A 26726-nucleotide genomic window follows, 5' to 3' on the forward strand; every position below is an offset into this window, starting at 1 on the left:
TGTCTGAGTTGCAGAAGAGAAAGAAGAGTTTGAAGGCTGCAGAGGGTGCAAAGGGGAGATAAGTGGGAGGGGTAGAAAATCAAAGCTGGACAGGGCAGAAGTTTGAATATCAAAGGCTACAGGAAATGTTTGGTCTGAGACATGAGGAGAAGAGGCGAGAGCACGCTCAGGAGGGCAGGAATCAAATTGAAGTCACATCAAATGCAGGAGGACTGGCTGGATTTGGGCTGGAGGGCTCCTGCTTAAAAGTCAGTTTCATCTACTTTTTCCCGGTCTGCGTGTGTGTATGTGTGTGTGTGTGTGTGTGTGTGTGTGTGTGTGTGTGTGTGTGTGTGTGTGTGTATGTGTGTGTGTGTGTGTGTGTGGTCACCTGGGTGTCTCCCTTGATGCTGCCCTCCTCCGAGTCCGACTGCTGGTCCGGATCATTTTCATCACCCTGGATTTAAAAAAAGGGGACAGGAGGGTTAAACATGACTTGCAGCTTCAATTCCCCCAACGATCAAAGAGGGTCGAACAGGTGTCATAAACTCCTGCACCTCATGAGGGGAGTGACCTAAATGAGTCATCTTTAATCAAATATAAAAAGGAATTTAGATGAGTGGCTGTGTTAAAATGTTCTCTTTTACATTCTGATTGAAATCACAAAGATCAAAGCGGCTCTCAAGAGTTTCTGGCTGCTTACTAAACAGACTGAAATTAAAACTAATGACAATTTGCATTAAGATTTATTATTTCTATGAAGTGACTTTTAGTGCCTGAAATAGCTGCTGCAGGGTTGGTGTTAGAAGAGACAATCAACATCAGGCTGCAGAAACAGCCTCACAGCGTGAGATACGATCTACTGTGAAGACAGCAGGAGGAGAAAACTACTAAGATTTTCACAGGGGGCGCTACGATCAAAACAACTTGAAAGGTCCTTAATAGGAGCTTTAGGGATTTCAGGACAGCTGTTGAGATGAGATGTGGAATTGTGTTCTGAAAAGGACTAGAATTAGATCTCGCCGTAACAAAGCTCCTCTGTTGCTACATCTTTGTGCAGTCAGACTGATTACGCAACTGCTGAAAATTTGGGTCCCACTTTGTGAATTTCACATTTTGTTGGAGAATTGCTGAAGCACCAGATGTTCAGAAAAAGCAGGAGCTCCACATACACACACACACAGCCCTGCCTCGCCCCTTTGACGCCTCTGTGGCGGTACAGGCAGAGGAGGGATGACGTCATGCCTCTGTGATATTCAGATTGTACGATAGAAGCCACAGGGGTTTGAAGTTGTCTTAACAGAGCTACTGCTAGTTTAACACACTAAGATTTAGATGAGTTATATGAATGTAAATGTATTGTGATTATAATCTGAGAATTAGGCTTCATGTTAAACATCACAAGTGTTCATTCTCTTACATCTTGGGTCCAGAAGGAGACTCCAGTGGAGCGTCTCTTCTCGCGGGGCCGCCTGCGATCCCGTATGGAGCGAGGCTGAGACTTGTCCTCTCCCTCCTTCTCCTCCTCCTTTTTGTCCAATTCTGACCATCGAGAAGGACAGGGGGAAAATAGAAAGGTATTAAAATAATCATATTTCACATCAGAAAAAAGATCCTTTTTACACCTTTTTTTTTTTTTTTAAATTACTGACCTTTTTCCGTATCTCTGGACGAACGGCTGTAGGAGGAGGTGATCCCCGTCAGACTGTTGGGCCTGTTGAGGGAGCTGGAACTGGAGGACAACGCGGTGCTAGAGTAGGACGGGGTGGAGGCAGTGCTGACCGTGGAAATGGCGGAGGTGGAGGAGGAGGACGAGGGCCGATAGCGCTGGAAGGGAGAGACAAGTGGGAAGACATTTTTTTTTTTTTTTTTTTTAGACACACTGGCATGTTTGTGGGGAAAAGTGAACGCAGACGCCGAGAGCAGGAATGTACCTCTTCATAGCTGCGGTACTTTGATCGGTAATCGTCCTCCTTTGTCTCCGTCTCCTTCTTCTCCTCCTGCTGCTTCTCCTTGTCCTGCTTCTCTTTCTCCTCCTTCTCCTCCTCTCGGGTCTTCGGGGTACGACGGGGTACGATTTTCTCGGCCTCTTGCAGGTCAGTCAGAGTCACACCCTGGACGAAGAGAGTAATATAATCACTTTGAGTTCATCATCTTCATTTCAAAAATCTTCCAATTTCATAAAATCTTTCAGCTCTGCAGTAAAAATCAGAAGTGTAACTGGGTCGTTTAATTTGAACTCTAACTCTTTGGTTCATCCAGGATAAGACAGCGCTCTGGTACAGAGAGAATATTTGACAAGCTTACAAGTCTAACATTAAGTGCTGCCTGTGTACACAAAACCTGCCGTTTCTACCGGGATGACGTCATTTATTCAAACAGTCTATAAAATCATAATGCAAACCCGGGTCGCCTACAAGTCACTGTTTGTACATATTTAGTTTAAATGTAGATTCTTCTGTCGTTTCACATCTTAGTACAGTCCGTAAAGTGATGTATTATTGAAGAGGTGGTGATCTGACCTGGGTAGACCTCCTCGACTGTCGAGCCTGTCTGGAGCGGGCTTTCCTCTGGGACTCGGACTCCTCGTCTCGCACCGGCGTCAGGTATGATCTGAAACGCACAACGACACAGACGATCACAAAAGAGCTCCATCATTCTGTGAGGAGGCGGAATGGGATCAACCGGACGGAGAAAAATAATAAAAGACGCATTCCCATGAAGGAGTCCAGCGGGAGCGGGAGGACAAAATGTCATCAGCTCGAGCTGCAATTGCCTGTGTCCTGCATTGTTGTGTTAGCAGGCTAATGTTAGCACACTTCAGTTAACTCATAGCTGCATATAAACGCATAAATGTGTTTATATGCAGCTATCTACATCCAAATGAACGTTCGGGTACAAGGTAATTAGGACGATGTGAGGCAGGACATTCCTAGAAAATGTTTGTGTTTCCAAGGATGAAGCTTTAAAAACAATCTTTAAGTTTAAGTGTTGAAACAGGATGTTTAACCTCCCGCTAAAACAGTATCAGGCTCAAAGAGGCATCGCAGCTCGGGAACCAAAACAGTGAGCTATTCTGGCACTTTTCTCTCAGTGTGACACACTGAGACGTATGAACACATTCAGTGCAGAAGGGGGCTTTATCCTCGAGGAGAATCTGCAGCTTCTGCCCACCGTCCTTATAAGGGAAAAGTCGATGAAGCGGGTTCAGGCTGTGAAACGGTGCCGACTCCCACCATGACAGGAGGCTTATTTCAGGGAGACACACACTCAAAGCCACTTTCACACACTTGTGCTTTCTGTGACAAACACTCACTTTCTCCACTTCTGACCTCCACCTGTGACAAACTCTTCCGTCTCCTTTCACCGTTTGTAAACATGAAGACGGGACACACACACACCCTTTTCTCAAACTGAGGAAATGCATCCGGATCACTGCTTGTTAATGGGAGCTAAGAAGGTGAATGCTCTCGTTTTAATGCAAAAAAATAAATAAACTTGCAGTAAACAGTCATCTTGCAAATTCCCGCACAACTGTACAAATCTCCTGTTACATCTATTTCTACACGTTTTATATTATATTGTTTCATATGTTGTACTTTTAAGGGTTTCTTTTTTGTTCCCTGACATTGACAGAAAGAATGTGTAGTAGCTTTCTGTTAACTCCATGTTAACTAAGTAAAGACGTGCTGATGTGCGATTTGCTCCAAAATAGTGCAGAAAAAATATTAAGGAGTAAAAAATAAATTAATTCCGTCAGATAAGGCATTAATTAGCATACTTATATATAAGGATAAGCGTAGGTGAAATGTGGAGTAAAAACTGTGTGTGGCTTTGTCACCTGCGTCTCTCTGGCCCAGTGCCGGTGCCAGTGGTGGTAGATATGGCGGTGGTAGTGGTGGAAGTGGTGGTCGTGGTAGAGCCAGTGTTCATAGTGGGGATGACTGCAGCAGACTCCTTCTCCTTTTCCCTTTCTGCACTCTCCTCTGACCAGTACCTGTTTACACATCGGATATGTTTTGTTTTTTTAAAGAAACATACACGAATTACAGAAGCGCCCTGCTAACCCTGCTATCACTAGCTTCTATCATAGCATATGATAACTACTCGCTCATCTCAAGCTCTATCTTTTGGTCCCAAAAGGTTGTATCTGGCGCTTAAACCAAACAAGATGAACAAACACATATTGCCAAATTGGAGGCTTCAGATTGGTGGTTCAAAAACAAGTGTGTGACATCAGGATAACTATGTCCACCTAGATATACAGTAGACCGTCTACCAGGGGAAATTACATCACTTATAATTGCATATCACCAGTTTTTAATAGAATACGCCAGCTTTATCAGAAGCCACTGAGTAGCATAACTAGTTTACATTGTAATTTATATACAAGCTGCAGTGTTGTTGGTGTACCTGCTGGTGAGACTGGTGGAGCCAGTGCGGGTGGAGGAGGAGCCCAGGCTGGAGAGCAGGCCGCGGTGGCCTGTGGGCGAGGTAACAGATGAGGAGGTGGTGGTGGTCGTGGAGGAGGTGGTCGAAGAACTCAGATCCTCGTGTCGTCTGCCGAAAGAGCCGCTGGAGGACAAAGAGTCGGACATCAAACACAGCAAAGGGGCCGGACACAGCGACACGACCACAACAACGATGACGAATGCATTCACTTATTCAGCTGAGAGGATTCACTGAGATAATAAGCAACCAGCAATCTGGAAGCAGAAAAGTTGTGTTAGGATCTATATATTGTAGGACTTGTGTTTCACTGTGATGGGTTTTTTTTTTTTTTTTTTTTTAGCAAACTGTTACACTGAAGATTTTCTGGACATTTGTGGAGAATAAATATCAGTTTTCTTTTTCTCCAACTTTTCTTTGTAGGAACAAGCTTTTATTTCCCCCTAATGCTTCTTGAATTGACATTACAATATTACTGCAGTCTATTCATAGCTTTCAGCTAAGTGCAAAAAGAGCGTAGGGAAGTAGTGACCACCGTCGACCACTCTGTGGCGCTGCAGCACGGGCTTGTTAATTCTCCACCTCTTCAAAAACGACGACTAAATGTTTACTAGAACTATTAGTAAAAAATCAGTAAAGGAAAATGATTCTGTGGTGATTAGTGTTATTTAAAGTAAATCACTATCTCTGTGTAATGATGGATTCACGTTTGTTTGTTTTAGAAATTCAAGGGAAGGGTTAAGGTTTTGTTAATGTTGTGTAAGATTAGTGCCTATATTATATTAACAGTTGAATTAAAAAGAACAGTTTAACTGCTGCTGCAGTCGATATGACGCTGAACAAACTGACTGGTTGCAGTGTAGCGCTAACACAGCAGACTTGATTTACATTTCTACTTCAGTAACATATTAGAGTTGTAGTGAACCAGCTTTGACCCCTTCGAGTGATCATGTTGACATCAAAGGCAACCAGAGGAACACACAACACATGGTAGGAACTCCAGCAGCGCAGAGACACACAGTCAGAGAGGACAGGTGGGTGTAGAGACGGCGGTGCCCCCCGTGAGGCTGGTGTACCTGCGGTAAATGCTGTAAGACTGGTAGTGGGAGGAGGGTGGCTGCCAGGGTTTAGTATTACAGGTGTTAGGGTCCAAGTTGGAGGTGGACGAAGACTTGGCTGGCACGTCCCGCGTGCTGCCGCTCCGCCCTAGTGCTAGCGTGTGGGACGTGCTGGTGTGTTGGCAGGCGGGTGGGCGAGAGAGGCATGTTAGCGGTGGTGGCACACACGCACGCACACACGCACACACACACACACACACACACACAAACAAAACACACAGATACAGAATAAGAAACATTTATATTCAGGACTAAAGCTTTGCACACTATCGCTGCATTCATGTCTTATGGGGTCAGCTGGGAATGTTGAAAGCAACATCTGTAAAGTTATCCTGGGTTTGGCTTATCATGAGTTAAGGTTTTTTGTTGGGAAAACAAGAAATCTACAATTTCTCCAGTAGCTTTCTTATTATATCAATAAATCAATTACGTAAATAATTGCTTGTTGACAGATTTTGTTGGAAACCTTGGAAGTATAAAAAACAAGATCCCAAGTGACTCTAACAACTTGAAATCTGAGATTACTTTTGCCAATAAATTCCAGAGGAGCTTAAGCAACCTTAAAATATATATATGAATTTCATTCGAAATTGGGAACGTGTTTCCAAGTACCGAGCTTAAACGACTATAAAATGTAGCAAATTTTTTTCACAGATTTTTGGTTGTGTTTTTAAATTCCAAACCAAGTTCCAAAGAAGCCTTAACTTAAAAACTAATTCTAAAAAGAGGGTTTCCAGCAAGTATGTTCCCCATGTGACATGCGTGCAGCCTAAGTCCAAATCGAGGTTCTGTGCCATGATCACACCTGAAAATGTGTTTTGATTTGGTACCCAGACAGGTATATAGACTCGTAAAAATATCTGAGTAATGCAGCGTAAACTCACTGGCACAGCAACCTGACAGGACACGTACAGTCATGCAACAGACTCTGTGGCAGTGATAGAGAGAGAGGCGTTTCTGCACGGTTTTCTCAGTAGCTGCTGCTGTGCATCAAAGCATGTACCAACATATCTCTGATGACATAACCCAAGCAGAATGTACAGTAGATGATGGATATACAACTGTCAATGCTGTCTACGAGCTAGTCAACTTCATAATGGATGATCAGATCAGACGGGGACAGAGATCTGATGATGACGATGATGAAGAAGAAGAAGGTTGGAGGATTGTGTCGCGGCAGAGGCTGACCTGCGTTGGTAGCTGGGGGTTCGGTTGGTGGAGGCGCTGCCTTCGCTGTTCTTCAGGTCGTCGTCCCAGCGCCGCCGGGTGTATGAGCCGCTACGTATCAGAGAAGTAGAGTCCCTGGGGAACCACAGGCTAAAATAGTACCCGGATCTTCCACAAATAGAAACTGAAATATATATGCTAAATATGTTCTCTTTGTTTTTTAAGTCTAACAAATATTCTTCTGCACATCGTAACCAAAGGCAGTGACTGAGTGCCACACACGCCATGCAGAGAGAGCATTGTGGCTTTAGCCAGCAACACACAGCAGTGGGCAGCAGGTGCCGCTCATGCTAAACACATGTTGACACAGAAGAGCTCGGCTTACCTGTTCTCCTTCTCGTCGATGTCCGAAGTACTGGCCAGTCTCCTGGGGATGGTGGGGGCCACATAGGCGAGCCGGGTCCCTTTATCCTTCTCCTGTAGACAAAGAGACAAACCAGAATCAAAACCAGTTTTATGTCCTACACTTTAAGCTTTTTGGTGAGATTTTTTGGAATAGAAATGGAGATTTTCTATCAGCGTATTGTCTTCTATTTGCAATGAAAACAGAACCATGCACTATGTTGTATCAGTCACAACATTTTTTGGGGAAAAATAAATTTTCCTGAAGCCTTGCTGTAATGTATACGGTGAATAAAGTTTGATTTAAGGATTAATTATGTGTGTGACATTCTAGAGACTGAGCAGTCTGAGTAGAAAACGCATTACTGAAAAAGTCAATGAAACGTTGTGACAGCTGACCTTCTCTTTCTCTTTATTGTCCAGCGAGGAGGTTAGGCGAGGGCTCGAGGCTGAGCGCATCACCCCGGTCGTGTCCTTCTCCCTCTGAGCCTCCTTGGTGGCTGTGATCTCCGCTAGCGCCCCGTAGCTGCCCGTCTTTCTCAAACCCTGCCGCCATGATGACGGGGACTCGTCCTTCCTGTCGTCCTCCACTTTGGCGGAGACTTTCGGAGCAGGCTGAGTGGCCTGAGAGGGATGAAGGGCAGCAGGTCAACGCACAATCTTTGTTTTTTTTATGAATATATTTAATTAGGATTTTAGTCGTCCTGGTGAGTAAACACAAAGAGAAGTCCAAACCGGGTTTGCGTTAAGCTTCAAAGGCTTTGGTTTTTAAAGATGATGAGATTATTCCTTAAGGAAGGGCATGCCAGTTAGGAGTCACGATCACATCTACTTCGACTACCAAACGCTCTTGTTCAGTAGGTGGTGAAGGGGTCATTAACCTGTTAGGCGTTGACTGTTGTCAAGTTGAACCACAAAACAAACTCTCAAAAACAAGACAGGTAACTAAACGAAGCACAGAAAGCCACACAGAAACACGGTGAAGGCACAATCAGGACGGTGTATCTTCTGACTAAAAGTGCGAACAACACCACGGAGGGTTGATGAGTGACCGTAAGCATCAACTGGATGGAGCCAGGGTGGTTAGAAGGAGGGAAGGGGGGGGTGTTATGTTCTTTGTGAGTGCACAGGTGCATGTAGGATGACAGAAGAACTCTGGTGCACACCAAATGCCTCACCATAGGTTTTTTAGGCACTAGAGAAATGCCAGTTTTGCGCAAGCCTTGTCGCCACAATGCAGGACAGCCTGGCTCCGCCACAGGCATGAGGGGAGTAACACAATCAGACTAAAGCCAACCAAGACAAGAGCCCAGGATGAGGAAAGACGCAGAGACAGAGAGCAAGGGAGGGGTGGGGAGGATGAGACAGAAAAAAAAAGAAGCCAGAATAAGACAGAAGCAGCAAAAGAAACACACTTCATAGCAAGGATAGATTCTTTTAAAGGCCTAGTCACACCACACAATGTTTACTGCCAAACCGGGGAAGGGGGGAGGGGGGGGGGCTACCATTTCTGTTTGGTAGTGTCAAAAACTGGATGTTGTTAATGTTTTGGTTCACTCTTGTTAAGACAGAAGACATTGTGTTGTGTGAGCACCTCTAGGCCTCAAAGAAAGGACTGAAACAAGAAGATCTTTGCGAGAAAAGAAGCCGAGAACAGAAACATTCAGGTCGTCTAAGGCAGGTGGGACACTGATTGCAAGACATGGACTGAGGGTGCAAACTCAGAAAGAAGACCCCCCCCCCCCAAAAAAAAAAGGTGGCCTCTGTATTGGGGCTGCATTCAGGAGAGTGAAATGATGATGCGGTCCAGAGAAAGGGTTTAAAATGATTCAGTACTCTTCAATACCACATGTCTGAAAATGGTACAATCTTCGTTTTTCAAATGATCGACAGTACTGAAAGCTTCGAAGCTTAAAAATAAACCTTCAGATCTTGAAGGTAAGAACACAGCGTCTGCCCGTAGCGCACTGTAAAAAATGAGTTTTTGTCTAGCTAGTCTTTGTAGTATCTTATCAATCAGGAGGCGTTGAAATGACTATAAAGATGTTCAATGTTTAGATTACTAATTCAGCTTCGTGTGAAGGTTAGAGAAAAAAATGTCCATAGTGTTAATAAGGTCATTTTGTTCCATTTGATCCCCTCTATAATCCTTCTGTTTTTTTCTAGATAAAAGTGAACTGCAAACATATCTCGCACATTCTGGGAGCCTAAAGGGTTAAACACGATGCCACATTACGTTTTTGTTTAACAGTATTGGATTGATGCAGCACACACACGTCCTTGGAAAGTGAACACCGGATTCAGTTCAGTTAAAATGCTTGGCCTTATTTGACCAGCAGAGGGCAGCAGACTCACAAGAGGGGGGGGAAATGCCTACTGAGAAGCCCTAGTTTTATTCCTACCAAGCATCCATATCCACTGCTCTATAATAACACCCCAACAATAATTTAGTAAACTGCTAACTCCATCTTAAACTTGCACCAATCATCCCATCTGTGCCAGCCATTCCTATATTTCATGAAAGCCCATGAAAAACTAGGCGTTCATTTACTTTGCATGCTCAGTGTAGTGCAACATGAGGGTAAATCAAAAGTAATTTCTCTGACGGCCTCGAGAATAATCGGAACTCATTTATTTAAACCCCCTAAATATCCAACCGACTGTGAAATTAAGTTTGTATTCAAGGGGGAGGAAAAACTAAATAGATTATGAATTTGACTGATCTGCGTACACAGAAAGGCTCCAACGTGTCTCAGTGGAGCAAAGTTCCATTTGCTGCGTGAAAGCGGGGAGGTGCAGCGACCATGTAACGTGGTTTGAGGGTTAAAACTATGACATGATGTAGGTTGGTTTGAAAACCAAGTCGCGATCATCTGAGCGCAATCTGCCGGCTGTCTGCGCAGGGCTCAGGTGATAACATTTTCATCCACCAGATCATACCTTCTTCACTGGTGAAGTGGGGGTCGTCACCTGGTTAGTTGGACTTGCTGGAGAGGTCACTGTGATGGTGGAAGGGGCGGGCGTCGTGCTGTTGCTCACTGATGCTGCAGGCTTGGTCTTGTCTGGAGGAGGTCAAAAGAAAAGAAGATGTAAGGAGTTGAGTACACCCACAAATGTATGGAAACTATTTTTGAGACATGAAAAAGTAAGAAAATGATCATTGATGTATTAGCATCCTAATTGATGAACTTTTAGAGCCTAACCTGAGATTATCTGATTTCCATAATGAAGTCCTAACATTATGAGAAAAATTGGAATATATTTGTGTTTTTGAATGTTTGACGACACCTGCCATCACAGCGCCTGGCAGCCTATTGGTTTACACATTTAAATATAAAGGGATGTGGTATATGGAACAATCACCTGAAGATGAACGATGGTCAAAATATTGTGATTTAAAACCTGTTTTTTTTTGTTTTGTGGCACTGAGAAAGAGTTTTGGCATATCTTCATTTTCTACCTGCTGTTGTTGAATTGCCTTGTAGCTCTGTGCAAATAATCACCTATCTTCAACATCAGTACAATGTTGTCGTAAGTATAAGGACTCTGAAAGGACTCAGTCTTTTTCAAAGAAGGGCAGTCTCCTCAGCAGCCTGAGCAGGTTTCTGCAACCGCTGTTCGTTGTACCATGGCAGCAGATAACTTTACTTCATGTAATTTTTGTTTCATAGAATAACTTTATACTAGTAAAATCACAACATTATTCTCATAATGTTACACCTTTATTCTTGTTTTATTACAACTTTATTCACAAAATCTGTTGTTTTTTTTTTTTTGGTTGAACCCGTTTCAGTTTTGACCTGATGCACCGAGTCAGCATAATAATTCACATAAACCCTCACACACAGTACCTGCTTCAGTCTCTGACTCTGAGTCTTCATCCTCCTCTTCTTCGCTGGAGCAGCTTGATTCGTCCTTCTTCCCCTCCTCTTCTTCATCCACCTTCTCGGGTTCTAAGGTCTCGATGCGTGGGGCGCTCTTCTCCGGCTCCAGGAGCAGCGTTTCTTTGCTGTGAAACACCAAGGTACAAGTCTCTAACTCAGAAAACAACAACACCTCAGTAAAACTGTATTCTGAGCTGGGAGAAGGAATAAAAATATATTTTAAATAAAATTATATGATAAGTCGGTCTGGCTCTACTTCTGAGTCCAAGTCTTGTAAATATATTAAAGTCATGAATCTTGAAGGAGGAGACTTTTTTTTTTTATTGTCAACAAGCCTTTTCTGATGAAATAAAGGCAAAAAAAAAAAAACAGTAAAAAAATATAATAGTTGTTCCAACATAATATTCCAACCCCAGATGTGCAGGCTGAATCAATGGTTTCTATTCATCAGTTTACAATATTACACTGTTTACCTCTTGAGTGGTTTCAGTGGTTGGTTGTTGTCCCCAGTGGTTGTTGTTTCGATTATAGGAGATTTCTTAACATCTTTCTTGTCACCAATCAGCTGAAAATAAAGAAAAACAGATATGTTCAGGGAGGGGAGGAACACAAGGGACACAATTCATCATCTGATTCTAATTTATTCCAGCATTAAAACGGTTGCTGAAGTTGTCCTCTGCAGCCACACTGACTCACCAGATTTTGCTTTTTCTGTAATTCTTCTAAGTATCCGAGAACGTCTTCATCTGCTACATCAAAAGCCGTCTGGCCCTGAGGGAAATAAATAAGTAAAAGTTATCTAATATATGGGTTGCTCTGCACTCAATGACATGCTTTTTGACAGTGCTAGTAACTCACCATTTTATTAATGAGGTCCATGTCACACAGATTCTCCACCAGTATCCTACAGGCCTCCTCCTTGCCCCAGTGTGCGGACGCATGTAGAGGAGTCCAGCCATCATAGTCTTTAATATTTACATCATACCCTGCTTGGATTAAAAGCCTGCACAGAGGAGGAATGGGGGCAACAAAAAAAAAAAACAGTTTTTTTCTTAGAATTAGCAAATGTCTCCCAGTTTAATTCTATGTACTAATCTTCCAAAGTGCAGCGAGGCTTTTGGAAGTGCGTCAGCGTTGTGGCCTCGGATCAGATTTATGAGATACAACCTCTAAACACGTGGACGCCTAATCTGAAAAATTTGAGTCATCCCTAAACAAGTGCAGGAGGAGATTTGCTGATTTTTTTAAACTCTAATGTTTCAGCTATGACGTGGGACCCTTTTAGATCTGTGTCTTGTAAAAGGCAGTCACACTAAACATGAGAGATCTTAGAGCTATCTATGGCAGTAGAGTGAGCTGGCTGGCTTCCCAGAGCAGATGGACAAGCGGCTGAGGATCCTTTCCTCGAGCTGTGGAGCTTTATTAACAACCCACAGAAATTGTCAGAACAACACTTTGACAAAATCCAGAAAGCAGAGAACCTACTATGCTAGGCCTCAAGACTGCCTTGACTATAAATAGCTTTTCAGATTGTAGAAAACAGGAAATGATTTATACAAGAAAGAGCAATGATGCGCTCGCTCTTCTACCTGTAAAATCAAAGCGACTGCTTACTTTAAAACTTCGACGTATCCCTTGGCAGCAGCCACGTGGAGCGACGTTCCCCCGGACTTGGCATGCCGGACGTCTTGGATCTGGCCGATGTTGAGCCACTGCCGGGCGTCCCTCAGCATGATCCGCTCCTCCTCTTTTCGGGCTGCCTCGATATCCACCCCTGGCGAGTGACAGAAGAGAGTGCTGCTGTTAAAAGTGGCACGGGAGGATTACCTGCATGCTTAAGGAACAAGCTGCCAGCTGTAACACTGAACCTCAGCGAGCCGAGGACTGAGCATCTAGACAGCGATATGTAAAACACAATGGACAGAACAGAAATTGGTAAAGCTCCTATGAGGGACTTTTGCTTTGAATTGATTTTGGCGCCCCCTGTGGACAAAGCGATACCTTTAATCTCTTATAATCTTGTCCTGTATGTGTTGCGGTAATGAGGTAATTTTTTCCCCAACAAAAGAAATAACTCTGGCTACCTGTAACAGTCAAACATAGGACTAACTTCATTTTTTGCTGTGAAAAAAAAAGGCCTAGTCTGACACCTCCCCCACCGCAGAGTTTACTGGCATCAAAAACAGACATTTAGAAGCAAGTCATCTTCTCACTGATGTTCTTATATAAACTTGGAGGTCATAAAGACGCATCATTATTAATTTCAAGCTTCTTCATAACAAGATTAAAACTCCTCACAGGTGCTTTAATCTAATTCATTGCATTCAATGATCTCAGAAGGGAAAAATGACATCAAATGATTCGAGCAACCTTTCTGACCACTAGAGGGAGTTGTAAAGCACTTTTTCTGCTGCAGTTTTTTTTTTTTTTTTTTTGCCAAAATTCTGTCAATTCCACAATGAAATGGTGGCTGTAAACACACACAGGCCTCAGTCGGTTAAGTGGGTCAATATGTCTAAGCTATAAGCTGCATGCGGCGCAGCAGTGAAAGGAGGCCTGTATTGTCTTGTTGACACCTGGCTGGAACACAAGACGGGATGTGCTGCAGCGCGACTCGTCGAGTCATCAGCTGAGAGTTAACAGCGGTGAACTGTGTAAACAGTGATTCGAGAAGTGTGCAGGGGACGGAGCCAAAACTTCAGCTGATCTTATAGGTTTTTGGTTTTTGTTCTACTCCCAAGTACATCATCACTCACTTCCTGACAACCCCTAGAAAGCTCGGAGATTGCCTTTAAACGAATGAAAGAGGACATCTGCGTGTGCAAGTTTGGCTTCAGAGAAAGGGGCAGGCAGAGGAAAAGTCTTAATCAACCCGGAGGTTTGAAAGCTGGAAGAAGCACAAGGAGAGCTGATGAGCAATGAGCAGCAATGTTTCCAAAAACAAAGCCATCCTTTTGTCAAGGATTGTGTGCTTGAAAGTTGGCCTAAGCGTCTTCAAAATCAGTCAAAGAGCTGTGTGCATTCAACAAAGGCTCAAAGAGAGCAAGTCAGCAGTAATATTCTGCATTTTTCGAGGGCGGACATGTTACTCATTGAGATGATTTGTGAACCAAGGTCCAAGAAAGTGAAACCAAATGGGAAGAAGATGACTCAGTGTCTGAGTTTATGTTTGATTTGATTTCATGTATTATTTCAAACCAAGCGGTTGACTCAGTAATGTTGGCCATCAGTGTGAGGTTGTCAAAAAAAGCAGAATTTCAAACTTTGATACAATACTCGGATAGAGACCCTGAACACTGGCAGATTTTTCTCTTTGTTTTTCTGTGAAAGAGATGTTTCTTTGGACAGTGGTGTGTAGGCGTATGTTATCAGAAAAGAACGCTTACTGTTTTTTCTGCTTCAGCAGTGTTCTTTGCTGTCTCCGCTCCCTTTTCTTTCACTCTCTAGATTACATACCTGTATATTTCTAAACCTTGTTATAGTGACAAAATCAAGGGGTCAAGGTTTTTTCCCCATCTATTTCCAGCCACATTTTTATAACATTTATATATGCTTATTAATCTTATATTCAATGCAAGGTATGTTTACATCAAGGCTATTAAATTTGCTATACGTGTCAGCTGGAAAATGAACAGAAGAAACCTCAGAGCTGTTCAGTGAATATAGGCAATGGGAGCCGGCCAGGTAGGGCGACGTCCTGTGATCTCTTGGGAAGTAGCCTACACTGAGTCTATAAAAAGCAGTGAGCCTAATGGCCTCTAAGTAGGAACTACAAAACAAGAACAGAGCGGAGGACTTGGCAGCAGTTCAAAGTTTAGATTTTTTTTTTACAGAGAAAAGCACATCTTCTACATGAGCAGACGGAGAGAAAATGCAATAGATCAAAAAAAAAAGGATTTGGATTCCCCTTAAGTTCAATGGGAATATACCAACTCAGAGTGGGACAAACGTTTGGTACAGTCGTCCTGAATCATGTGAAACAACTATTGAATCTCTGGTGCCAAATATTGCAATGGATTAATGTGAAAAAAAAAAAATGGCCTAAAGAAATCTACCCTGGAGCAAGACTTACAATAGTGACTGGCTTTTAAGATAAGTCGAAAAGAAAGGAGCCAAATTGTTTGTTTTTTTAGCTAGGCGTACACTACTATCATTCAAATCTAAAAGCTAGAGACATCTCAATCAATCAATCAATCAACTTTTATTTGTATAGCGTCAACTCATAACAAGTGTTATCTCGAGACACTTTACAAGAAGCAGGTAAAATACCTTACTCATTGTCTGTTAACATTACAAAAGAGCAGGTAAAAAGACCTTACTTACATCTGTGAGACTGTCCACCTTTAGTCCACTACAAGGACAACAGCAGCCCTCTTGAAGCAGCTGATAAAGGGGGGAGGCAGAGAGAGAGAGAGAGAGGCTGGCAGACAGGCTGTCCAGTCACTTGACCCAACTGAGGTCAAGGAGAGCATCTTGAGGTTGTTCCCGTGGAGGGTAAACTATGGCTACTCGCTAACAAGTTTAACCCCATGACTGGTGTCTCTTTGAGAGGAGAAAATCACATTACAAACATACGGGAGCGTTACACAACAGCTCGTTGCATAATGCTGCCTGCTACGAGTAGCATAGAGATTGAACTGAGTAGCGGATTGTCTGCAGCTGCCCCCGGGGCCAGGATCAGCGCAGATTCACTCTTCACTGGAGATTTATCCCAAAAAAACAGATTTGTAGAAAAGTCTGTCAAGAATAATTACATTGCTCACAAACCTGAGGAAATAATGTCCAAAATACTGAAAAAAATATTTAAAAGTTTGTCTCTGAAGTCCATGGGGCATGATAGATGAAGATGTACTTTTGGTTCTGCATCCATTAGCGATGGATCTTAGAGGAGGCGGCGCATCTATCAGACGCCGGCAAATCAAAGCTGACAGCAGCTGGTGGCCGAGAAGTTTAAAGGTTTGGGTGGGTACATTATCGCAGTCGTTATATAACAAGTTCAAGGAGCTCAGTATGAAAACAGTACTCTGGGTCCAATTATCACTGGTTGCCATTATCCTTTTTAAAACACTTTGACCTTAACTTCAAGGCCTGTCAGGAAATAAACAAGGATCTGAAAGATTTTGTTCTCCAAGATTGCAACAGATGCTAGATGCACTACATATTGTTCTCTCCTCTTCCTTATATTGTATCATTTGTAGCAAAACCTCTTCTTACCTTTTGGTGCATTTTTGGTCCCTTATTTATTTATAATGAAAAGTATTTGGCCTGTTTCGTAAAAGGTTCTGTTGTTTCTTGTGAAGCATTTTAAACTTCCCCCTTGTATTAAATTTGCTGTATAAATTAAGTCTTCATATCAATTATTAAATGCAGTGTATAATAATTTGATACATTATATTTCTAATGATGATGCTGGTAGATGCATGGATTAAAAACCATAAACCCTATTGGGCTAGCTGTGCAGGCTTTAATTTCACATCTCACTGTGGCTATAAAAAAAGTGGTATTTCTGTCTGCACGCAAGCCACAAACACCTGTAGTAAAATCAGAGAATTTAAAGCTGGTTAAAGGTGCCCCCAGACAACACAAAGCCAGCAAAGCTTTATTAGTGAATATGAGCTGAGGAGCACCCCCCTGGCCCCGGGCCAGTTAACACGTCTGTGCCTGGCCTCTCACCATAGGGGAGGGCCTTTCATCATCTCAAGAATGCCCCGGCCCTGCCTGGCCAAAAATAGAAAGACTCGACTTTTGAGTTTGGAATCATCACATGAATGCTCACAACACAGCTGGATCACCTTTTGATATTATGTAAGATTATTTCTTAAAGGGAGGGAGTACAAAACAGTCAGAGCTCAGGCTCTATTTTACAACAAACTCATACAAGCCCCTCCTAGCTATGGTGACATTAAGACGCTAAGCACAGCACAGCTCATTACATGTTAGTGCTCTTTCATGGTGTTATCAAATTCCATGGTACTAAAACAAAGACTGTCGCTGAGAAAACACAAACAAACTTTACAGAGTTCATGTTACATATTTGACTAGAGCACAGAAATACATCACTGCATAATAATTTACAACTTTTGGGCCAAAGCTATATTATCAACAGTTTATTAAAAACTCTTTTGTGCCGACTACAATCAAAAATTTTAAAGAAGTTTAAGGCTGTGTGTGTTGTGCAATAGTGTAGTTGTATTTTGTTTTATCTTTTTCTAATACTGATGTTGTTTTTTTGCAGACCTTGAGCATTATGGGTAATGTGCAATATATAGTGTTTGTGGTTTTATCAGGTATGTGCTTCTCTGTTTACATGTGGATTGTCATTTGTTATTATTGTTTGTATTTATTGTTGTCACTGTGGAGGCTGCTAAATGTGTGCAGCACTTGAGTCCAAGAAAATTTCCCAGAGGGGACATTAAAGTATCTTATCCAATCCTTTACAAAGTATTGTATCGTCTTCTGTCCTACCCTACCCATATCATATTCTATCCCTATCCACTTTTTGTATTGTATCCTTCTATCCAAGCACACTTGATACATTTTAAGAGTTTATAAAACTCTTCACAGGACATTTTGGGTTGAGGGAAGGATGATCCATTAGTCCAAAATGGACCAGAAAGAAGAATTCAAGATGTCTTCGATGCCGTACCTTGTCTGTTGATCTCATTCTGCAGGAGCTCCTCCATCGCTTCCTCCTCGGCGATGTCCATCGGTGTCTCACCTTCACTGTTTACGACACCTACACTGGCACCCTGACCGATGAGATACCTGCAAGAGAAGCACAAACAAACATTTAATGTTTTAAGCCAAAAAGAAAACACACCGATAATTATGGAGTGTCATCATTCTTTGAAAGTTATTTTTAAACAGATAAAGGTCAGATCTTTCACAAGATGATAAGGATAAAATGTGCGGTGTGTTTATTTACTTCCTGTAACTGATGAGGAAACAGTTAAAGGGACGGAGCTGAGTAATGTTGCTTTTGGGTCGGTGCCAGTGTTAGATGGCAACCGCAGTCTGGAACTCCTGTTAGACCAGTCACATCTTTCGACACCTCCAGGCCAACTTAAACACATTCGCCAATTACATCTTACCTTATTAGTTACGATAATTGAAAGCATTATCTGTGGCAAACTTTAATTTGTTGCAATTTGAGTTTTCTCTGCAAAAGAAACCCCTGGGACATGTTTATATGAATGTTCTTTACTGGAGAGCAAACAGTGCCTTTATGTTAAAGTAGAAGATTATTGCTTTCTAGTCAATTACAAAAGACTTATATGGCAAATTTATTTGACTATGGTACGTGTTCAAATAAGATGTTATGGACATTAAATTCAAGGCACGCAAGTCAAACAGTGTGTGGAAATGTCAGAGGGTCTTCCTGAGGCTGAGCAAACTGAGCGTAACATGACACACCTACATAGTAAAGACAAAGAGGAGTGGCACAAATCCAGGCAGGTTTGTAGACTGTTTACAACTCTCTGAGGTTTGACTCTTAACTACCATTCATCTCCTGTTACAGCACTGACACTGTATTCATTGATACCAATACTATACTCAGAAGAACACTCAAGTAAGAGTATCTGCTTAGTTGAGCTAAGTTAGTAAAGTGAGACCAAGCAGCAACCTTTGGTGTTGAAAAATAAAGCCAGTGCAGAAGTAAAAATTAAACAAAAAAACACTGCAGTTCTTCCAGTGTCAACATGAGGCTGAAAGAGCCTGGGTCCATGGGTTTTAAGTGATTTGATCTCCATGAGTTTGTCTCCCATCAGCACAGACTGAAAACCTTTTTAACCATTTAACATCTTGACTTCAGCTGCTTCCAATCACAGCTGCGGTGAGACTCAGGCCCTTCTCATTAGGCCGACACACCACTTGAAAGAGGCTCAGTGCTTATGACTTCCCCCACACATGGCCCTGACTGACTGCAGTCACGTTTCAAAGTTTTATGTCTTCTCGATTGGACTTTCTATTCGGCCTATTTTCAGTCATCATCACTGGGTTTGGTTGTTTTGTGGTCCAGATTCCCACTGCGGGCTTCCCAGGCTACCCTGGCATTAAGTGGCTGTGGTGACATCGGGGGTCTTTGGAGTTCCCGTTACTGTGAAATGAGGATGCTGGGATTCAAATGAGTCCACTGAGAGTTCAACCACCCACATCAGGTTGCAGTGTTTCTCTCTATGACATGATGTCTCCATTAGTCACCCATAGCGGGCCAGCCACTTGACCTTTTCACTCAGTGTGAGGCAACAAAAAACTTATTGTGTTCTGTAATTCTAGCCAAGTGCTGAGGTTGTGTTTATAACGACTACTGGAAACAGCCCCGCTGGGTCTGGGATAAACAACACAAAAATATCTCAAACTGGTGTGGACATTATGTTAATGAAGAGACTCATTTCTCCATGTTATTTGGTCAAAAAGGCCACAAGATGTTCAGTGTTTGCAGAGAGATTTCAGCTTTACGGTGTTAGCTGGACAAAGAGGATTTTTATTAGTGCCTACATATTCTATATAAACCAGAAAAAAAGGAATTTCTAATGTTGCAGAACCCAAATGAATACCTCAGGTATTTACTGACACTTAAAACACAAAAAAATCAAAAGGCATCATCAAAAAATTGGTTGTATTTTCAAGTCATGAGTAGAAGCCCAATGTATAAATACATTAAGCAGTGCATTAAGCAAGTGCTTTCAAGTAAGGGGAACCAAATTTACCGCCACTAATTCCTGATTCAGAGGAGATTTCTGCTGAAAATATCTGATTAGTCTTTTCGATACCAGCGATAAGTTGTGCAAATTAAATAGGTCACAGCATTCCAGCTTGAGGGAGTGTGGAGTGGATTTTGTAGGACTTTACCTATTTTTTGGGGGGGTTTGATTGACAGGTCAAACCTTTGAAAAGGAGTGGGCCATTTACTCTGAGATTGTAGACCTTTAACTAGATTTATTTTTACCCTTTTAGCTCCATAGAATTATACAAACTAATTTTAAAAATCCCAAATTCTACCTCCTTACCCCGTATAATCATCTCTATTAACTGTACAGAGGATGTGTCTTCATGCTGAGGTCAATAGGAGGTGGAACATGAGGACACATGGAAAAATTGGATCCCTATAATCATTAAGACTTTAGACAGTGAATTTGAGTTTGCCTGGATACTTCAAAGATGAACGGATTGGTTAAAAACTTAGAATTTAAATGCCATGCAAACATTTTCCTGGCAAGTAATTTGTACATGAGCCACATATGTATCTTCCTACTTTTTTTTGGGGGGGGGGGGGGGCATGTTATTTGGGGATAAATCTGTAGCAGCCATGTTCCTGTAATGTAACACAGAAGTAAAGCAGGTCACAGCACACTCCCAATATACTGAACAATGAGAACAACTGAGCTCCTTCAGCCCCCTTTAGCCTGTTTAAATATCCTCCAGATAACATCTCTGTGTTGTGTTCAGTGCTCTTAGAGCTGTCTTCTTACCTGAAAAGAACTAGAGGCAAGAAAATACTAGAGTGCAACGTTAGAACTTGAGTCCCGATATTGTTGCCGACAATGATCTCTAGATATTTGATTACATCACTTTTATCAATGTGTGTCAGAGCTATCAGATTCGAGATTATAGCTCAGATTGGCTACGGCTGCAGCTGCAGAGAACTGCTGGAAAATCCAGTGAAATTAATATATATCCAAGTACAATTTTCAAGAAGCAGAACTGAAACTTTCTGATAAAATATGAGAAGACAGTACTATGTGAAAGTACTGCTTTGTTGCAGAAAGGCTGACAAATCTTATTTTACAGCTGTAGGAAAACATGATCGTTTGTTACAAGCCCCAATAAATGCCTCATAATTCTGTTTTTTTAATGAAAATTATGCAAATGAGGATTCCCAAATATTTCAGAATCCATCAAAATAATCATGTGTTTTTCCCCCATTATGAAGGCACACTACTAACAAAAATAAAGTCTTCTGGGTTGTTGGTTCTTGCAAGCTAGCCGACATAGCACATGTACATTTCCTTAATAAAAAGGTGCCGATTGCAAGTCCCAAAAAGTTAAAGAACTGCACTAGGCCAAACTGAGCGTGCATTAATCTTGCTAGCCCTGATATAAAGACAAAGGTCACTAATGGGGGTACACAGAGGTGACAGGGAGAGTGCAGACCTCAGCTGGAGCGCAGCCATGTCAGCCCTGATGTCACTTTGTGCTTCATAATCCAAATTTAATTGTGTTGTACCAGTGGGACTTTCATACAAGAACCCTACTGGCCCCTGTGCTTTGTTGAACTTGAAACTGAAAGGTGTTGGAATGACAAAGAAAAAGTGCTTCTTAGAATAAGACAGATACCAAACAGGATGTAGGGATGACTTTGCTGAAATAAACCCTGATGAGACAGATAACACTGCTTCTTAGAAACCGAGGCTGCTTAACACTTACTCTGCTATGTCTAGATATCCGCAGGAGGCTGCAGCGTGGAGGGGGATCCAGCCCTCGTTGTCAGGCTGGTTGATGGCAGCTCCATGCTCCACCAGGAAAGTCACCATGTCCACATTGTCGTCTATGCACGCCTGAGAGAGAGAAGAGAGAGACAGAGTTGATTAAGGTCACTGCAAGAACCTAGATATTCGACCTGCCCTGTGTGTGTGTGTTTGTGTACGTGCACATATGCAAATGCACTTATGTCAGTCTCTGATGGATTGCAACGTGCGTCCAAAATTGTCAGTGAATTTTGGCAGCTGGAGCATTCCCAAAATGCCGGCACATAGCAGAGGTGCTTTAAATACCACGTAGCACAGTAATGCTGGTGGAGGGAATGAGGTGCTATGCTTATATGCAACTACTATTTGCTTTCAGAGCTACTTGAATTTACAGCTTCAACATCAGTTTGCTTTGCACAATACCTAAATACTTTGCGATGATAAAGGAAACCACTGAAAGAACAAAAGAAACACAAACATCATGCATTCTTCTCATTCACCGAGCAGCTAATGCACAACTCGATTAAGTCCACATCTGTGGTTTAGCAAAAGTGAAAAAAATCAATTTGCCAGCGTAGTTTGTCATCTTTATTGAATCAGTTCCAATCATAAGAAACTCTGTGGCAGGCACACGTTACAGTTCTAAAGACAGACGGGTGAAAGACGTGTCATTTGAGGTGGAAGGAAATTGGAGCACCTGAAGGAATAACTGAATTTCAGACTATTAAAAGTCTCCAATCAGCTTGAACCTGGATCACACTCACACTCCTTAGATAGCGCAAACATATAGTGCTTTTACACATGCTCTAAACCTTCTGGGTTAGCATCATGCATGAAAACAAATCTCTGAATTTTTTGACATGACATAACCCTGACTTTCTCCTTGTTCCGTATAAGGTGAGTGTGCTATGACCTGTTTTACTTCCACTTTAGATTTGGTGACTGCATGTCACAGTGAAGTCATATCACTGGTTAGCAAGCTAGCAGCCCAACCACACATACAAAAAAAAGAAAATCAAGCTTCTTTGATAATGTTTGGCACACCCCAAACTGTCACAAGAGAGCATCTGGAGGACGGAATAAGAAGAGTGTGTTTACCCACTTTCTGGAACGCCCCGGTGTAGCAAAGCAAACCATTCATGACAGGTAACCAACAAAGAGTGCGACCCACATAAACCAATACATGCTTCAAGTGGGAGGCATTTTATTTCAGATCTTCTGACTCATGAAGTGGGAGGTGTTGTGAATTTACCTACATTAAGATGCAGCATTTTCACCAGGGTTGGGGTATGGTGGGTTTCTCTTTTACACTTAAGTTATACAACATTGTGTTATGTAAGAGGAATTTACATCCCTCTTTACACCTGCGCCTGAACTGTTTGATGGCACTCACAGCCCCTAAACCACCAGAGAGGAACAAACGTATCATATGTTTGCAAATTCATCCAAAAAGCAATGACTCTCTGGGAATATTATAATGTACATTTGAACATGCTTGATATATGAATTTGTATAACTGTCACAAGACCAATTTCTAAAATACAAATCCCATATATTTCATGTACAGCAAGAGAGAGCAGCTTTTCTTGGCCTCACACCTGAGAGGGAGCACGCTGTCAAAGAGGTCACATTACTACTTACCAACCAAAACAACATGCCAGAGGAAATGCAGCAACAGAGAGCCTGCACTGCAGTGCTCCCTTCGTTCAGGACACATAACATGGTTCAGATGTTCAGACCTTAAAACAAAAAGGCACATAACAAGATGTCCAGCAAAGCAGTGTCTAGAGAGGAAAAACAGCAGATCTGTCTTCCTCGAAAGCTCTACAGTGGTTGTAGTAAATATTGAGTCGTTACAAAGTTGAAATCTAGAAATCACAAAGTTATATCAAACCCAAAAGCAAACTTTACCATCTAAACCCCCTCAACCCCCATCACTGAACACCGTGCCTGGGCTGTCTTGCTCTCTCCCTCTCTCCTGTGGTTGCTATGACAACCAAAGCGTTGACAAGGGAAACAGACACACACAGACCGACACACAGCGGCCTCACGTTTAGGGCACACGACTATCTGGCTGGAATCCTTGTCCAAATTTGGGCCGTTTACAACCCCCGTACATGGCCAGAGCTGAAGAGCGCCTGCTGCAGAGGCCTCACTGAGCTTATCTGACGGCGTGTGTCTGTGTGTGTGTGTCCGTGTGTGTGTGTGTGTGTGAGATGATGATGTGGTTTGGTGGTGTGTGGGTGCTCAGGCTGAGTTTATCCAGGTACTGATGGAGTTTGAATCTGACTTTGTTACTGGGCAGACTATAAAAAATAAATAAAAAAAACATCTGGGTTTGCTGGACGTCACCATCATGTGTAAATGATGTGGCCAAACATTCATATCAAAGGCCAGATTGTTGTTCCTTTCCAAATCCACATTTTGGCAAGCACAATTACAAGGTCATAGCCCTGAAATAAAGTATCTGAACCCAAAAAACTTTGAAAGAAAAGGATATTTTACAACACTGGAGGAATGGCTTGTTTATTCCGGGTAATGTTACCATATTTCTTTTTTTTAGCCCTCAGATTCATCATACTGCATGTGTGCATTTTTGACTGTGTGTGTGTGTGTGTGTGTGTGTGTGTGTGTGTGTGTGTAGAGCTCCTGCAGTACCGTGCTTCCATAAAGCTGAAAACACAATGTGAATTTAGACTGGAACAAGAATATTATGCCATTATTACACAATTGGTGCATCTCTACCTATCACTGCATTTATCCTTTCTTATTTCTACTTCAATGACGGTTCAAGAGCAATTGTTGCATAGATCCAAAAGCATTTTGTGGTTTTGTTATTCAATGACACGTAGAATACTGACTATTAGATATTACCATACTTTTTGTGACGTGAAGTGTGAAGCAGACTATATTCCTCCCAGTGTGTTCAAGGTGATATCTGGTGTCATAGTATTTAATAAGTCAGTCTTGACATTGTGTAGCAGGTAATTTCTTTTCCTGCTTAAAAATTACATGAATCTAAATTTTTTTTTTTTTAAAAAGGATTGTAACAGCCCCCTTCCTTTCATCTAAAAAAACTCTCTTCCTTACCCTCATCTAAATCCTCCCCCTCAGTCAGCCCCTACACGCTTATTATCTCTTCAAAGTCCTCTCCCTCTCTAAGAATGGAAACAAGCCCCTTAAGGCGAACGATATGCTTGCTCTGACCTCCCTCTTCTTCACTGCATCACCTTCCTACACTGGCTCCTCCCAGCAGCTAGTAGAGCCCAACAAAGGTAATCCCTTAATGGTTGTAATTGTCCGCGGCTGACAGGTGCCGAAGTGACAGCCTGCATCGAGAGTATGTGCAGCGTAGTGGCCGGAGGGACAGTACAAAGAAGGAGGTAAGGAGTCAAGAGAAGGTACAGTGGCATCCTCTATATACTCTGCTGAAAAGGAGGAGGGGGCCGGGTAGCACAGAGTTTGCAACCGCACACAATTAAGCTCCATTGTTCAGCGGGCAGAGTGAGTGAGTCATACAGAGTAGAGGAGTGGGATTGAGGTTATATTTAAGTTATTTTAAGAAACAAAGTGGGTTTAATCCCGTCACACACACATCACAATCGGCCCACTGGGTTGACATATAGGAACCGTGCTGTGCTTTCAGTGAAACATTCAGACATGTAGTGACTCACTCGCAGACACGTTGCCATTATAACCTGTTTGGCCAGTGTGCCTGAGAGAGGGGGAGAAGAGATGAGGACCTGTCAAGAATGAAGAAGAGAAGATAGATGGTACACTAAAAAAAAAGTAAGACAAAGACTTGAAATTAACCAAACCTCAGTTAAAAAAAAGGGGGATTTTTTAAGACACTACGCAATGGCCTAACCTGCGACACTAGTAAAAAAGTATTTTATAAAAAGGTGAACTAAGCAAATGACCAGGCCAAAATGTATGTAAAATGTCGGCTTTCAAACAACTGTGATGATAGTGAAAGTGAACTGTTTGGCTTGACAACACGTGGCCACAACATTGGATGTATCCCAGCACTTTGTCCATGCTGAACTGCAGGATAAGTCCTTGCCGCCCTTTCTGATAAAAGGACGTCTCTAATGGAAACTGAGGCTTCTGGGAAGCTTTCGTTTAAAAAAATAAATAAATAAATAAAATAAAAATCAATTACTAAACTAATCAATGGACACAGGATGCTCCATTTGATTTGTCGACTGGGTTTAATGTATGCTATGTAGGCAGCTACTGGACAAAGCTTTGCTCATCTATTAGACTTTGTGGGATGTGTGGAGCGGGAAAAACATTCTAAACAATTATTTCTAATAGCAAATAAGAAATGCAGAAAAACAGTAGAGAAATCTGAACCTGGGTTAACGGGAGTCAGAAATGAGGGACCTTTTGTTCTTTAAGCAGTATTAGTATATTGTTATTAATATTTTTTACCAATATTCTGGGGGGGAACGGAGAGAAAACTAAATAAATCAGGTGAATGATGTGACGTGTAACACATTAGTTGATCTAAAGTTTATATTTGTAGGACTGCATAGTGCAGCAGGATCTACTATAACGCGCCAGCAGTCTATTTGATCCTTGAGGTTGTGACAAACCACTTAGCATCTCATTTCACAACACAGGACAGCTCGTACCGTGCTCCTCAAAACACTGGCTTTGAAACACTAAATGTGTCAGCTGGTGTACACTGATGGGAGCATGATAAAATAAACATCAGCCAGATGTAGATGGACAATCAGCTTGTATTTGTTGAGAAAGAAAATGGTCTCAAGTGGCACTTTATGAAAGAGAATTTAAGAGAAAACTGTCCTGAGCCAGCCAGAGTGAATGTGAAGAAAGCATGACGTAAAATAATACACACATTGGCCTTACGTCTGGAAAACAAACCTGTTGGACTAGGCGACATTTAAATGTTATATGTCCTTACTTAGCTAGATAAATCCTAGTCATAAACGGGAAAATACAGTATAAATATTGTAAAAACGTCACACACTCATCAATTAACTGCACTTAAACGTGGCCAATTATGGGCGCTATCAACAGATCAACTTCATAAACCTTCCCGACTCAGTGGAGATAAACATGGAGAGGATTAGGACAGAAAAAATATAGCATCCCTCATATGCACCAGTCTAATCCTGAAATAATACGTAGGAATTTGAGCCCTGCTCCCTACCAGCACCAGCAAAGAAGATGGACTAAGCCATTCTCGGAGCAGGCCCAAAAATGTACCCATGACATGCACCCAAGAAAAG

The 26726-nt window shown here is 42.1% G+C and overlaps 1 protein-coding gene across 8 annotated transcripts in view; it reads right to left on the bottom strand.

The window, feature by feature from the left end:
• ppp1r12a (protein phosphatase 1, regulatory subunit 12A) overlaps positions 1 to 26726 on the bottom strand; it is a 51409-nt gene that overhangs the window by 9420 nt on the left and 15263 nt on the right. For 4 of the 8 annotated variants that reach the window (XM_061030192.1, XM_061030193.1, XM_061030190.1 and 1 more), the window contains exons 2-20: positions 21428 to 21558; positions 17646 to 17764; positions 12614 to 12773; positions 11858 to 12002; positions 11696 to 11770; positions 11473 to 11564; positions 10967 to 11124; positions 10056 to 10177; positions 7515 to 7739; positions 7099 to 7190; positions 6735 to 6848; positions 5505 to 5657; positions 4393 to 4554; positions 3821 to 3976; positions 2502 to 2592; positions 1914 to 2093; positions 1632 to 1806; positions 1400 to 1521; positions 371 to 436 (exon numbers count right to left, since the gene is read on the bottom strand). In XM_061030192.1, the coding sequence (XP_060886175.1) occupies positions 371 to 436; positions 1400 to 1521; positions 1632 to 1806; positions 1914 to 2093; positions 2502 to 2592; positions 3821 to 3976; positions 4393 to 4554; positions 5505 to 5657; positions 6735 to 6848; positions 7099 to 7190; positions 7515 to 7739; positions 10056 to 10177; positions 10967 to 11124; positions 11473 to 11564; positions 11696 to 11770; positions 11858 to 12002; positions 12614 to 12773; positions 17646 to 17764; positions 21428 to 21558 (2538 nt within the window). The remainder of the gene's footprint in view (positions 1 to 370; positions 437 to 1399; positions 1522 to 1631; positions 1807 to 1913; positions 2094 to 2501; positions 2593 to 3820; positions 3977 to 4392; positions 4555 to 5504; positions 5658 to 6734; positions 6849 to 7098; positions 7191 to 7514; positions 7740 to 10055; positions 10178 to 10966; positions 11125 to 11472; positions 11565 to 11695; positions 11771 to 11857; positions 12003 to 12613; positions 12774 to 17645; positions 17765 to 21427; positions 21559 to 26726) is intronic. The other 4 variants (XM_061030197.1, XM_061030195.1, XM_061030191.1 and 1 more) reach the window with 3 other exon arrangements.

Source organism: Labrus mixtus, chromosome 22, assembly GCF_963584025.1.
Source record: "Labrus mixtus chromosome 22, fLabMix1.1, whole genome shotgun sequence".
Lineage (NCBI taxonomy): Eukaryota > Metazoa > Chordata > Actinopteri > Labriformes > Labridae > Labrus > Labrus mixtus.